Source organism: Equus przewalskii, chromosome 17 (assembly GCF_037783145.1).
Source record: "Equus przewalskii isolate Varuska chromosome 17, EquPr2, whole genome shotgun sequence".
Lineage (NCBI taxonomy): Eukaryota > Metazoa > Chordata > Mammalia > Perissodactyla > Equidae > Equus > Equus przewalskii.
Genome location: NC_091847.1, coordinates 20,330,301 through 20,346,488, shown reverse-complemented (window position 1 = coordinate 20,346,488; position 16,188 = coordinate 20,330,301). Strand labels below are relative to the sequence as shown.

Below are 16,188 nucleotides of genomic sequence, written 5' to 3'. Positions count from 1 at the left end.
TGCTAAGAAGTTTTAATTCAGAGGAAGCCTATGAAGTCATTTTGCATGGGAATGATATACTCAAACAAGCTTTCTTGTAAAGTTCGTTTGGCAGGAGTGTGGAGAAGAAAAATAATTGCTAATAGTTACTCTCTGCTTATTGTATAAGGCTCTCTTCTGGGTGGCGTGTAATGTGCGTGTGTTCATTTAATCGTCACAGCACTCCTATATTCTAGGAATTACAATTATCTCCAACACAATTTATAAGTGATAGAGTGAGAATTTGGACAGAGGTAGTGTGCTTTTTGTGGTGGCTGCATATTGCTGTGATGCTAAGCTACGCCCCCAGTATTTCAGATACCAGCAGGGTCACCCATGGTGGACAGGTTTCAGTGGAGCTTCCAGACTAAGACAGACTAGGAAGAAGGACCTGGATATCACTTCCAAAAAGAATTTGGGCATGAAAACCCTATAAATAGCAGGAGAGCATTGTCTGATATGGTGCCAGAAGGTGAAAGGATGGCACGAAAAGTCCGGGCAGGGTTCTACTCCACTGTACACAGGGTCGCTAGGAGTTGGAATGGACTTGACAGCACTAACAACAACAAAGAGCATCTGCAGAGACCATGTGCTGAATCATATTAAACACGTCCCACTCTATTTAGACAGGAGTAATAGTAGAAAGAGGGAAATAAGTCGGGAAACTATTATAGTAGTACATATGAGAAATAATACTAGAAGGGGAGACAGATGGAAATAAATAAAAGAATAATTAAGTAAAAAATATATAGATAGAGAGAGAAAGAGATAGCGAAAGAGAGAGAGAGGTAGAATTAACAAAATTTGGTGATAGATTGAATATAGGCAAAGAGGTGAATGGCAGGGAAATATCAAGGACATTCCCCAGGTTTCTAGCAAGGGCACTCAGCAGAGAGAGAAACAATTTCCTGAATTTTGAAACACTAGAAAAGAATCTGATATGGGTTTAGGCAGAATAATAAAGAGCCCAGTATGGGGAATACTGGATTTAAAATGCTGGAGATTAGTCAAATAAAAATAGCTGGATCCAGTAGTGAGCTCCAAGCCTAGAAAGAATTGGGACAACTCAAATAAGTTTCATCAACTGTCAGAAATATGATTAAAGTATTAGAAAAGCAGATCTTGAAAGAATAAAATGAACTACAATTACATATTCCCCATGGAGACACATAGAATCTTAGAATTAGAATTGGCATCATATTTCAGCTGCTTTTCCAGCTTTGATGCGGGCATTGATTTTACTCTCCAGAAGGCCTGAGAAAATGACCAGAGGACACAAGGAGCAATTTAACCATTTTTAAGCACAGAGAGATCTTTCTAAGTGACTCTTCTCTCATGAGGATGAACCTGATGAGAGGTCCAAATTAGAACAGAGAATAAATTGGTGAGAAAGTTGTGAAACGTTCCTGCAGGAAGGGTTGGACAACAAGTGGATATTTCTTCTATATTCTACTTTTCAGGGCATTCACATATTCAACAAGGCTAGAGAAATAGATTTAGAAGGAATAACTTTGTTCTAGAAATTGTGCTGTCAAGAGGAACCTCATTACGTCTTGGCTTGGTGTTTGAGAAAAATCTAATCCAGCTGATAAAATGAAGTTGAATGAGACACCCAACTAAAGACTGTAAATGCAATAGTCTCAGCGTGTCTTCCAAATGCAATCTTCTGCTCTGAAAAGGCGAACTTAACTGTTCATTAATGAAGTGCAGGTGTACGTGAACAATGGAAATGAAGATAGAAATTGTCCCAAAGTAAAAAGAAATGTCTACAACTGAATGGGAAGATGATGTGCAGGGGTTTATGTCCATTTGTTCAAGAAATACCTACTGAGCTCTTACTACCTTTTGTTAGGCAGTAGGCTAACCGCTGTGAAGTCAACCACAGTTACTACAACTGTTCTCAAGATTCATGCCAAATGAAAAGAAGAGGAAAAGGATGAGGAAGGGGAAGAAATGGAAAAATTGGATGATGATGAGGAGGGAATATATAAAAGAAGAAGAAGAAAAATGAGGTTGAAGGAGAAGAAAAGAGAAGGAAAATGAGGGAGGACAAGAAGAGTTATTTACAGCTCCCACCATACTTCAGGCCCCTACTGTGTCTCATCTAGACTGTTATAATAAATCCTCAAAATCAGTGTCTCTCATTCTTTCTTTTGACACATATTCATTGAGTTTTGTTGTAGCTGAGTCCTCCAGAAAGCAGAGACTACAATGAGAACTTAGGTGTTAATACTTTATTTCGGAGGTGTGTGACCAGGAGGCAGTGACAGGGAGAAAACAGCAGGAGTAAAGCAAAGAAAATATGAAGTGATGCTATGTGATGTGTTATTGTGTTGGCTACCATTTCACATTAAACCATAACTATACATAGCAGAGTCACGTATTTGGAAAACAGGATTTCTCTGGAAGGATTGCAAGAATATACTGGAATAATATACAGGTGCACTGGGAATAGCCTGGCTCTCTCCTAAATCATGTTTCCCATTGGTGAAGTTTCACTCCTCAAGGAGTTAAATTTCCTACACGCCCAGGTTGTAGCCTCCAGGTTGCAACATCCAGCCCCTCAGCTGCTACTCATGCACCACATGCACCCCAACATGGTGTTTTACCAAAGTGTGAAAGTGAACGGACAACCATGTGCTTGTAGAGCATCAACCAAGAGAAAGAAAGAAGGTGGTAAAAGGAATATGAGAAGGGGCAAAGCTTGAAGTCAATACAAGCATCTTTTATGTGCCAGATACTGTGCTAAGTGCTGGGGGAACAGCAGTGAACAACACAGATGTGGTCCCTGACTCACAGACCTTGCACAGTAGCCTGGTTAACAATGCACACAAACAAGCAATTACAATGCAGGAAGATAAAGTGCTTTGATGGCTGAAGAGCAGAGACCCTATGTCATCTTAAAGGGTTCCCAGAAGGAACACTCTAAGAAGCAGGGGTAATCCAGGCAATAGGCCAGAGGCAGGGAGTAAGTTATGAGGGTCAGGAGGAAATGAGGAAGAACTTAGGATAGTGGTCAGTGGGCAGATAGAGACTGGCTCCAAAGACCTAGAATTTTAAAGAAATAGTTCAATATATTGTTGGAGCTCAGACTGCTGGATGGGGATGGAGAGGGCAATAGTTCAATTCTTACCATCTCATGGTCTGGTCATCATGAGGCCCAAAGACCACAACCTAAAATTCTACCTCTCCTGAATCCATAGTCCTTACCTTCATCCACCCCATATTCATGTCCAAATTGCTTATTGGTTTTATTCCGAATATGTTCTATGACTTTCCATTTCTGTATCTTTACTGAACCCATTTCCTGTTTCCTCCACCTGGGATTTTGTTCCCTCCACATGAACACCTGTTGAAACCATGCCTTTCCTTATTTAACGCCCATGAAAAGTCTTTCTTCTTCACAAACTTTTCCTATGTTCCCCACATCCCACTGGTTTAATCTCTCGTTCCCTGAAATTCCCATTTTCTTTTAAGGTACTTACCTCATTTCTGTACTTATTTGTTTGACTTTCTCATCTCCCATCCTGTTAAAGACTGTTAAGGATCAAAAGTAAAATCGATAGATATAAATAATTTGAAATCAATGGTGGTTTCCATAATCTGGTTTCTCTGGAGAATAACAGAGGGATGTATTTAACTCTGGAAATTACTCAAAAATCAACTACCTAGTGTCATGAGCCACATTTCAGTCCAAGCTGATCTTCTAAGTCCATTGATCCTCCTTATTTTCCTCTCCTTTGCATTACTCCCCAATCTTTCCCCATGGACCATTTCCATTTCTTCATGCTCCTCATAGCTTCTATTTTATCTGATTCTACTCCAGGCCCTCTGGACGACCTGGTCTTGGAACGGAATTCTGATATCTAGATAGCACATCATTTTGGCTTTGTCAATAGTAAAACAATTTCTTTCTCTGTGCTACCCCCCCAAAAAGAATTCAACGAAACTGAATATATCACTCTCTCACTTGAGGAGTTTTCCATTTTGAATTACATAAGCATTTGCAATTTGCTGTTTATACTATCGACACTGGCACTTGGAAACACAAAGAAGGACCTCAAGCAGAGCCTTAAAGGGCTTTGCAGTCTAATAGGTGACACAGAAAATAATACCAATGGCTATAAATCAGGCAAAAAGTGTGTTACAGGGGTATGGACTCAGTGCAATAGCATTAGGAAAGTTGAAATACGACTGGTAAAATCATTGAAAAATCCAAACTCACATCCTATTCTAGTCCTTGACAATCTTGTTCTTCCATGATGCCACATGCTTTGGCTTCAACAGCACACAGTATTGAATTATCAATTTAGTTGTGTTAACTTTAAAGAAATATATAATATATTGCAGAAAGAAGAACATGTGTTTTCCCTTTTTAGGAGATCAAATTAAGCAAGACTCACATATCATCAAAAAGGTCTACTTCTCCACAAGCCATTTATTTTTTTCAAGAGTAACCTCTACTCAGTGCTAGGCCTTCTTCTCAAATATCTTGCCTCTATCATTTGTTCAAGGCAGCTCTCTCTTACTCTCATTTCAATCATGTGAATTAAACCTTCAGCTAAATAAATGGACAGTTTTAATGTCAAGAACAGCCTGATAATTTAATGAATGCTTAAAGTAGGAACTCTTTGATATTTTTGCTAAGCACAGTAATTCAATAAACACTTGCCATATCACACTAAGATTAGTTTGTTATACTTGATTAACAAATCACTAAACTGAAATACAAATGCAATGAAACAGAACCAGTAGAAACCAATCTCAATTGAGATTCCTGGTGACCAACTGCTTCTAAGTATTTAAGATTCCTTTTCTGAACTTTTCTCAGCTTCCACATTTTTGGAGAAAATATTTGGAAAGAATATTTTATATTTATGCTGACTTTCTCTTAAACTATTATCCCAATAATTGAAGATGTTTCCAAGGTAGAAAGATTACAGCCAATAGCCTTCTATCTCTTGGTCTTGTGTGAACGGCCATCAAATAACCTGTTGTTAATTAGGAAAGATTATTTCACTCAGTTATCATTGCTTCTCTGTTAACATAAAGCAAGAGAAAATGCTGTAACCCCATTCAAACAGTCTCATTTCTCCTGTAAGGGTCCACACTATGGGAAGTTCTAAGTGCATTATTTTCCTGACACCTTATTCTCATACCCAAATGAGCTTATTGACTTTAAAATCAATTTATAAAGACTGATAAGGGACATTTCTCGGCCCTCGAATGATGGTGGAATATCTCTTTCAATTGCCCCTTAAGAAACCTGTTCATCTGTTTATAATGTAAATTACTTTATTTCATATCTTAAAAACTTCTTGGATAATCAGATAAATTTGCAAATAGGACATGACCACTCATGAGAATTCTCTCAGCATACTGACATTTTTACTTTCTTATATACAGATAAGAATATAAGATTTCTTCTGAACTTAACAGCCTGCAGTGGGGGAAAAAAGGCTGCAATAGGCACCCATATTCTCACAAATAAAGTCTTAACTCCAGAATAGCACAAAAAGCCTAGCTCTCCAATGTCATTGTAACTTCATTATTCCCTGTGCTCCCCTCACACAAGGTCACCTGCCACCACTGAACATAAACATCTCCATTCCTTTTCATATGTCTTCTTTGTACCCCCTAGAACATTCTTTCCTAATGATCCTCCAAACTCTCTTTAAGCAATACTTCCTTTATGAAGATGACCCTCAGGCATCAAGTCGTTTTAACTATGTTATGTATGTATATATATATATAATGATCACATTACTTAAGACACTATAGCATAATTGTTAGTACAACTGTTGTTCCAATTAAAAGGCTAAATTAATGAGGCACCTTTATAATTTCAGTGTCTGGTACATAGCCAAAAACATAGCTGGACATAAATTACTTTTGAAAAAAAATGCTATTGGGTATTTATCCAAAGAATATACAATCAATAATTCAAAAAGATATGTGTACCTCTATGTTCATCACAGTTTTATTCACAATAGCGAAGACGTGGAAGCAACTCAAGTGCCCATGAACAGATTAACTGATAAAGAAGATAACTGATAAAGAAGATGTCGGGGCTGGCCCCGTGGCCGAGTGGTTAAGTTCGCGCGCTCCGCTGCAGGCGGCCCGGTGTTTCGTTGGTTCGAATCCTGGGCGCGGACAAGGCACTGCTCGTCAGACCACGCTGAGGCAGCGTCCCACATGCCACAACTAGAAGAACCCACAACGAAGAATACAAAACTATATACCGGGGGGCTTTGGGGAGAAAAAGGAAAAAAAAAATAAAATAAAAAAAATAAAGAAGATGTGGTGTGTGTATACATATATATACACATATATATATATAAAACCATAAAATGGACTACTGCTCAGACATAAAAAAGACAAAATCATGCCATTTGTGACAACATGGACAGATCTTGAGGGTAGTATGCTAAGTGAAGTAAGTCAGAGAAGGACATATACCGTATGATTTCACTCATACGTGGAAGACAAACAAACAAGCATACACTTAGATAAGGAGAACAGATTGGTGGTTACCAGAGGGGAAGGGGCTGGGGGATAATGAAAGAAGTAAAGGGGCACATATGTATGGTGACAGAAAAAAACTAGACTCTTGGTGAACACGATGCATTCTACATAGAAACTGAAATATAATCACATATACCTGAAATGTACTCAATGTTATAAGCCAGTATGACCTCAAGAGACCCCAGAAAACTCATGCCCCTTCCACCATGTGAGGACACAAGGAAAAGACAGTCTTCTACGAACCAGGAAGCTGACTGTCACTAAACAGTGACCCTGCCAGCACTCCGATCTTGGGCTTCCTAGTCTCCAGAACTGTGGTAAATAAACGTCTGTTGTTTAAGCCACTTCTCCCCTAAAAAAATAAACATGTGATTGTCATCCATCTTTTACTCACCAAATCATTATGTTTAAAACCAATTTAATGGACTAGAGACTGGAACAACGTTTATGTGGCTCATCAAAGCTCGATACAGGTCAGAATTAAAACCAAGAACCAAAACATATTAAGTCTTCATACGCTAGTTAGACTCAAAACATATTAAGCCTCCATATACTACTTAGCATTCCAGGACACATTCCCTTATCTGATCATGTACTGCCTTAATGCCAACTCTGGGCCCAGCATGCTAAACACATAGGACTTTAAGAACTATTCAATCTTACTAGAGTGGAGGGGTCAACTAATGCATTTACTAATTCAAAACTAAACTGTGTCCCATTCTTAAAGTAGCTATGTCCATTTGATGCCAAATAATAAATCTGAGATATGAAAAAAAAAAATCCAGGTAGTATTCTGCTTAACTTCAACCATACCAAGTTTTTATGTGGTTTTTGTTTTTCTTCACTATATAAATATATTCCATCTCTGTGCCACTTCACTCCACATTTGTTGATATCCCAGTCTCCAACCACATTGTCATGAATGGAATAAATTTGTCCTAGTGTTTACTAGATTTTAGAGGTGCAGCCCCTACTTCAATGTTTTACCCTTCTGAGAAATGATCTTTGAATGCAGACTGAATGGGTTTAGTTTCATTTGAGAAAAGGGCAAGAAGAAAATGGTCTCACCAAATCCAAGATTTAGATTTACAGGTAAGCAGCCCTTTTGCTGGTGCTTCTGAATTATAAAAGAGAAGCACAATTCTCCCTACAACAATAACTTGGAAACAAAGTCATAAATACTCCTCTACATTTTCATTCCCAATTCTCTTGGCTTGGCTATTATTACTAGTAATACTTCTCATATTTGATTGTTACAGCTTTATTTTGGTTGCACTTAAAACACCACATGCACAATGAACAACGGAACCAGGTAAATATGCCATAGATGTTATTATACTATTCCTACAAATACCATGAATTGAGGTTAAACGGGGAATGGGATATCACCAAGAATAAGTTGTCAACAGAACTGCATTGAAGTCAGAATTCAGCCTCACCATCCAACCTAGGCAAGTGACTTGAAGGCCCCCTTGGGAGAAAGTTTGCAATTTTTAAAAAATTCTGGCATATAGAAATTCTATTGTATTTTATTGCATAAGAAATCCATGAAAATGGATCTTGTTTTTTTCCCCAAGATTGTGGGTTCTTCTAAGATTAGATTCTCGGAATACAGAGCAGCCAATTTATAGTGGATGGTGGGATTTTGTAGGGAAGAAAAGTCAAGCAATTCCACTCCAGAGAGTGAACACAGTATGCTGGAGTGGAAGGAAAATTAACCTTGTGGGAGAGTCAACTGTGACTGAGAAGAGTTTCCCAAATCAAGGCTATTAAAATTCCTTCTCCCTCCAAAATGTAACATAATCAAAAAAAAAAAAATGATGTTCACAAAAACTGAAATGTAAAAAATGTCACCAATTTTGGCCTTTATTCGGACATTAGCTAAAAAGGTTAGAAATACTTAAATTCTGCCTCTTTAAACACATTCATCGGTCCCTTACAATAGTAATTCAATTGTTCTTTTGTCTTTAAATTGAGCCACGAAGAAATTCCCACATTGCCAGATTTGTCAAGTTACGTCCATAAGTGATAAGAGTAGGAGATGAAAGCATTTATAAAAAGGTAAAGTGATGGCTAAAGAACCTTTCTGGCTCACTTTCATACAAGAGCAAAATAAAACTTTTGTTAACGATTACAAAGTTAGGTTGTAAGCCGTACCAGAGCTTTAAAGCAATTGTGGCTGAGGTGTATTTTGCAGCAACAGTTTGACTCACTGTATTCAACTTTGTACAAGAGTACATTGTCAGGTCATTCATCAATGTGTTTTCATCTCATTCCCACGTCTAAGACCCTCCCTGAGAACTGACTTTTACCAGGCTTAGGGCTTTCTAAGCACTTTCTGTTTCCGTGTAAACCCACATATTAATTTGGAAGGTACCTTGACTGAGTATTTTTTCCTCCTCTGTAGATGCTTGCAAGCAGATTGTACCAGGGTTTAACAGGCTGCTAAACCTGCATTTAACCCTTTCCTCTATTTAACCCCCCACCCACATGTAGCATATGATTCCCACCTCTAGAATGCCATCCTTCCACTTTCTTCCTAATTACAATCTTCCTGGTCAGTATGTTTCCATTAAGAAAGCTGGAAAGATTAAGATTGAAGAAACTTTAGAAATAAGTGATCCATAAGAAAAGCTATCTTTACTAAAGAAACTTTAGGAAGATGAAAATGTCTAATAGAAGATTCAAAGTTGAAGTTACAAATAGATAGATCATAATATATCAATTCTACAGAATTCTTATACATGTGTTGTCTCCTGAAGACCCTAGTACTGTAGACAACAGCAAAGGGGAAGAAGACGAAGGTGGAATAGAAAGATCACCAAGGTCCGAAAGAATAATCTGGAGCTTTTTATCTAGATGCTATTCTTCCAAATTCAGAGGAGTAAGCATACTCATGTTCTATCCTGGAACAGAAAGTATGTAAATTGTCACTTCCCAAAAGTGACATTAGAGAAGAAAGAAAAGTTAACTATTATTTTTTTAAATAACTCTAACCCTAGAAATGTGGCACTGTAACTTTAATTATTGAAGCACATGCTAAGAAGTCTATAAAGATTATCCCTCTATGAGTCATAAGGTGAATCATCCAAAGCTATGGTCATAAACGCCTCTGGAAAGATGAGAGACCATGTCACAAAAAAAGGCTCCTTGTATGAAAAGCTTTACAGGATAGAGTGGATGCCTTTCCATAGTACGAGAGCTTGCATCTTGCCTTCCTAACCAAATTCTACAGTAGAGAATTTATGTGCACACTCAAGGAAACAGCCCCACCTTCACCACATCTGCAGAGAGTACTGCTGTGTTCTACAATGTGGTTGGAACACGCCATACATTCTGCTAAAGTGGAAGCATTATTGCCCACTCCTGGCTTTTCAATCAATTGATTTAAATAAATCCGGGCCAGCTTTTCAGTCCCTATATGTTATTATTGACCCAAATCTGAAACAAATGGACTAGTGCTGAGGTTGTACCTGCCTAATAGATAGCCTGCCATGGAGGAAGTTGTTATGCCTCAACCTCTTCCTCTTTCTTCTTCTTTTCATATTATTCAAAATGTAGCAATAAAATAGTGGATCCTTGACATTTAAAAGTGATATGTCTGTATAAATTCCCACATTCACAAATTCTCAAAAAATACTCTTGGATAAAACAGAGAATTCTATTAATTCATTACCAATTGACTCACTCCAGTACATCAGTCTCTTAGCTTGTGGCATTCGTTTGTGCTACAGATCTTAGGTATATATTCTCATTTAATTTTCGCAATGATCCTTTGAGGCTGCTGTTAGTATTATTACTATGATTATTAACTACTCCAAATTACTGCAAGTAGCAGAACTTAGGGATGGTTTGCAAATAGTCAATAAAATAAATATTAAATTTGTGAATGCTGAGAGTCCTTTCTAGCAAGAAGAATACGAGGAGATGGTGTTGGAGTTGATTTCCCTTCCAATCAGCAGCACCACCTAACCCAGGAACAGGCTGCCTACCTTCCTTGGCCCTCTGTGTGGTGGATGCTAGCGTGCTCTGGGCACAGTACACCTCCCGGGTCTGGATCCCACCGCCGCAAACGGGTCCCGTGGCATGCCAGTGGGGATCCTGCTGCTCCAGGAGGAGAGAGACTTGGCATTCTTTCCATTCAGAGGTCCTCCAGGAATACCTGTTTGTTTCAATTTATTTAAAAGAAGAAGAAACAAGAAAAATGTAAAATTCTAAAAATACAAGTCATGATAGCAAACGTAAGTAATAATCTCTCTTTCTAGCTGTAAATCTTTGCCTATGGATAAAAAAGTCTACTGGTTTTGAATACTAAATTGCTTTTACTTCCTAGAGAAAAGTCACATCAGCTTATCATGGTAATAGCAAAGGATGAGAGGAGTGAAGGAAGGACATATGGATAAACAGTGGAAGTGTCTCAGCCTTGAAGCTGTAAGAGAGTAAAGAATTAAAGGAAGGAGTTGGAAACTAAATGAGCCTAATTCACAGCAGGTGAACTTGTCATGGGGCTTCATTTCACAAACCTGTAGATGACTTTGTGTGAAAGATGGCCTTTCTTTTGAAATTAGTAGGATAGCGTATGAATGTGTGAATATATTATTTTAAATAGAGATAACACACTTTTCAATTTTCTTGGTATAGGAAAGTATTTCTACCTGTTTGACCCCATCGGGATAAGGGTATAGACATTAAAAATGAGTTAACGTGCCACTATATTTAATTGATAAGTACTTTTTTTACATATGCAGACATGGTGTTATTTAAACTGACTTAGGGATATGCCCTCCTGGTTTATAGCTAGTTAAGATACTATCTTAATAGACACACATGCCTATTTCTCCCTAAAGGGGAGAAAACACAATGGAGTTTGCACACAATTTGTAGAAAACAAAACAACCATAACAACACTACAGTAAAACCTGGAGAATTATTTAAGACAGAATTTCCTTTTGTGGGTTATTACAACATTCCTTAAGTCCATAGCATTAATATAACCCTACAGCATTCACATAAATACCTACAGACCCATTAACTTCTGGAACAATAAACAAAATCTAAGGCCATGCTCGTATTTGCTGTCCCATTTCAGATTTAAGGCAAAATTTATCAGCTTTGTGATTGTTTAAAAGAAAAAAATAAACTAAAAATAAGCATGTGTTACCTGGCCTTATAGAAACTAGAGTAAAACTGAAATCAGCTAACAGATGTCAAAATCAGGAAGCAAATCTCAAAGAGACCTGATGGTGATCAAACCCTCTCATAATGAATGTCATCATTCTACAAAGCTTGAAAGCTGAGAATCATTCCTCTCAAGCCCATTGTAGAAAAAGGATTTGGACAATGCTTTTGGGTTTGTTGTAACACAATTGTTCTCCCTCTGCCTTGCTATTTCATTTTCACGTGTTTTTCCAAGTGAAAATTAGTCAGTGGGCTGGGTAAGAGTTTGGAGTGCGAGTTCAGGTCCTGCTTATGCCAGGGGAAAGAGAAAATAATAGGTTTCTAATTCCTGGGCATGAGAGACCAAGAGAAGTTCAGTTCTTTCCAGAAGTGAAGCTCTGATGCCCTTTCTCCTCACTCAAAGTTCTCACCCTGTTCTCTAGGGTCACTCAAGCAGGAGGCTTGTCCCTCATGTCTCTGAGTCTCAGGGCACAGGTAGCTCTGTATTCCAGGCCAAAATACAACAAGATAGGGGTGTGTTGGGGAGTATGGTTACCAAGTTCTCATTTCAAACCCTCATTCTCCAAAGTTTCCCTAAAAGAAGAGCTCTCTGGCTATTAAGGAGGGGGCGATAGAGCAACTGCCTCCAAGCCTCCTCTGATGGAGTTAGCCAATAAGACAGGCAAAAAAGGGATTGCATGGTGTAGATGCTAAACATGCATCAGAGCCAAAATGACCTGGGCCTTGCCACTTACTAATCATATGACTTTGGCGGAGTTCTGTTTTCCCATCTGTGAAATAGGGATCCTAATGCCAAACGTTGAATCTGGCGTATAAGAAATGTTCAACAAATGTTCATTCCTTTTCTCCCTATGTCCTTCTCCATGTGCCTTTTGCCCCTTACTGCCACAGAAAACACACACACACACACACACACACACACTTGACTGTACTTATGAGGATTTCATCAAGTCCTAATATTAGAGATCCAGGAATGCCATGGTGCAACTTCTGGCACCCAAAGTTCAGCAAATAGCATAAAAGAAACATAGAGTTTAGAAATGTAGCAAGTATAGTAATCCATTTGCTTGTTTGAAAGGAATGGGCCATGCTGTAAAAATTGCTTTTTCAATAAATTTATCATGACCCTATAAAAATTAGGAATGGAGGAATTTTGAAGTCATTATGGAGAAAAATGTAAAGTTTAATGACTCTGGTGTTATATAAAGTAACAAAAACCCTTTTGGTAGCTCATTGACCAAAAACACCCAAATTCCATTCACTGGCAAACAAGAAATTCTCCAAAGAAATCTAAGACATTTATCACCATCGCTATTGTTTATCACCTCAGAGAAAATTCCAAGCCAGTAAGCGGCAGAGGAGAAAGCATGCCAGTAAAGGGCTGCTATACTCCTTTTAAAAATGCCGGTCTTTTCATCGTCTTTCCTCAATCATTTTCTTTATTTTTTTCAAAAGTGCTATCTCTGTTTAGTCACAAATCACCCGGCAGCCATGAAAACCGAACATCCTGAACTCCATCAACCTGGGAAAGTGTCTCTAGGATCTGACAGAATAAGAAATCAAAGGAGTCCGCTCAGCTAAACGTTACTCGCTTTCTCCTTTAGAAGTTGTTACAGAGGTAGTCCTCCAGCCTTGGGACAACTTGGCCTCCTGACTGCCTGGGACACACTCTTTCATGGCTAAGTCCCTGTCAAAGACCAGGCCTTTTCCACACTCTCTCTCCCAACTCCGATGCCTTTCAACATGTCCTCCCTTTGTCCTTCTGCTTAGGAGGGAACCGCAGGGAGTCCAAAGGGCAGAGCCCCATCTCCTATGAGGGATCGGCACTTTGAAATCAATTGTGAAAATGCCTCAAGTAGAGAAGACAGCCACAGAATGAAAGAACTTTGTCAACCCTCATAGTCCCTTATAAATGTGACTGTGGAGGATCCATTTGCTTTCATCAAAGGGTCCAGCTGAACAGGATAGACGAGGCATTAATTTATTTGGGCTACTAGGGTACCGTGACATATCCCTCAAGTAATAATAATAACAACCAATGTTTTCTGCATGTTGACTCTGTGCCAGGCACTGCACTAACAAATTAAGGTGCATTACTTCATTGAACCCTCCCAACAACTCTGTGAAGAAAATATTATTCCCCCTTTTACAGACGGAAGAATTGGCATAAAGAATAAATAATCTTCCAAGGTCGCATAATTAAGTACTAAGTAGAAGAGCAGGATTCAAAGTCAAGTGTATCTGATTCTAAAGTACATCTTCTTAACGAAATGACCCTCCAGTAAATGAATGGCAAACTCATGAAACTTCAGTCAGGGGATAGAGAAAACTAGTTCGGTAGGTAACAAGTGAACTGCTCAGCCATTATGAGGACAAGTATATATTGGTCTTGGTCTGAGGAAGTGCATTCTAGACTGAAGCAAAAAATATTCTATGTTGATGACAATGATATTGTCAGCGACAACTGATCAATAATATTTCACACTGCCAAAATAATTTTTCAGCCAGACTCAAACACAAATATACCTTGAGAATATCTTATAGCCAATCATTTTATAATTAGAAGATCGTGGTCACAGTGTCAAATTTAAGCACTTTCAGGATATAATTGCAAATTAAAAAGAGAGATAAAATATAAGCAAATAAAGGAATCTCTAATTATAAAAATTCAAATTCCCAATAACTGGTGCAGAAGACAACTTTTTGAAGAGGAATGCCTTTGCAAGCCCCTGAAATCGAATTCCCCACATTGCTCCCTGGTCATTGTGAATGTTAGGTAAACCTTCTTCATCCATTCCTGTGAAAACAACTCCAACGTGCCTACCATTAGTGAGAATGCACACTGTCAGCTACCATGGAACCCTAGACCTCTGAGAAGGGGAATGCTGATAACTCAAATACTGAACACACAGAAGAAACAACTCATACAAGGACAGTTTAGGTAACATACAGATATGTGTGAGAGACTGAAGGCAGGAAGGAGCTAAAAAGCAGGACTCTGTAGAGAAAGAAATAGGCCTGCCCCAACAGTAAGCGAATCACTTACTCAACTCTGCGTTCATTCATCCTTTCTTCCAGGAAGTAATTCTTGAACTCCAGCTATGTTCCAGGCACACTTTCAGACAATAGAAATGCACAGTAGTGAGCAAGACAAAGTCCCTGACCTTGGAAAGATTACCTTCTATTGGAGTAAACACACAGAAATGCATCAACTCATAGCATGACATCAGATAGTAAAGAAGAGAAAGAAGGACAAGGAGAGCCATTTCAGTCCCATAACCAGGGAAGTCTTCAGAACCCTGAATAATACAAGGGAGTGAGCACAAGAAGAGGTGGGCAAGGAGCATTCTAGGCAGAGAGAAGAGTATGTTCAAAGATCCCAGGGAGGGAGAAAGCTTGGTGCTTTCTAGGAAAGCACAGAAGTCAGTATGGTTGGGACAGATGGTCAAGGCAGGAAGGAGAGGAAATTAGGGTTGTCAGGGGCCAGGCTATATGGAGCCTTGTAGGCCAGAATATGGACTGTGTTATTCCAAATGTGCTAGGAAATCATTGCAAAGTTTTGAGGAGAATAGTAATATGATAAGGCAACTTAAATTTTAAAGGACCACCCTGGCTACTGAGTGAAGAGCAGACCATGATGGAGGGGGAAGGAGGGAGACAAGTTTGAAGGCCTTTGTCAGTCTAGGAGAGATGACGGTAGCTCCAACTGGGGCAGTCATAGTGAGTGTGGGGAGAAGGGATCAGCTTCTGGGTATCCTGTGAAGGTAGAGACAACCTCCTAATGGCTTAGATGTGGATGGAGAGAGAGGGAGAAGCAAAGAATGATTCCAAATTGTTTTGGCCCCAAGTATTAACAGCACAATGTCTTGACACTGAATTCTTAAATGAGACAACCCAGGAAAGGGGAGAAAAACTCAAACATGAGAGCAACCATGTATTATAACTGTAAAATTAAGTTTTTCTTCATTTATCTCCTAGAATCTGCTTTCAAAATTGTTCTCCCATTTCTGAAACTCATCACTCAATTTCTTCATTTGTTCCCCATAATGTAAGTCTACTCTTAGGGAAAGGTCAATAAATGTATCTACATGATACATTAAAAGTTAATATTAAATATATTATCATTCTAAGGAGGTATATGCAATTTAAAAGAAGAAACCAAGATTAAGTCAAAGAAAATAATCTTCTAATGGTGGAAATACACATTCCCATCAAGAGATATAAAAGACAAATTCTGGATTAGGAAATGTTACTCGAGGCCCTGAAATTCAAGCACCCAGCTAGCCAGCTTGTCTCCTGAGGGTCTTGTTGTCTAATCCAAGGAATCCTATAATCAAACTATTCTCCAAATTGAAGTGGGGAGGGCAGAAGAAGTAAGGAATTAATTAATCACTGTGAAGCAGTGAGCAGAGACATCCTAAATTAGCAAAGCCAAAATTAGAAAAGTAGGCACATTTAGCAACTATG

At 38.6% G+C, this 16,188-nt stretch overlaps 1 protein-coding gene across 3 annotated transcripts in view; it reads right to left on the bottom strand.

The window, feature by feature from the left end:
* THSD7B (thrombospondin type 1 domain containing 7B) overlaps positions 1–16,188 on the bottom strand; it is a 795,232-nt gene that overhangs the window by 470,463 nt on the left and 308,581 nt on the right. For all 3 annotated transcript variants that reach the window (XM_070579625.1, XM_070579626.1, XM_070579627.1), the window contains exon 5: positions 10,536–10,705. In XM_070579625.1, coding sequence (XP_070435726.1) covers positions 10,536–10,705 — 170 coding nt within the window. The remainder of the gene's footprint in view (positions 1–10,535; positions 10,706–16,188) is intronic.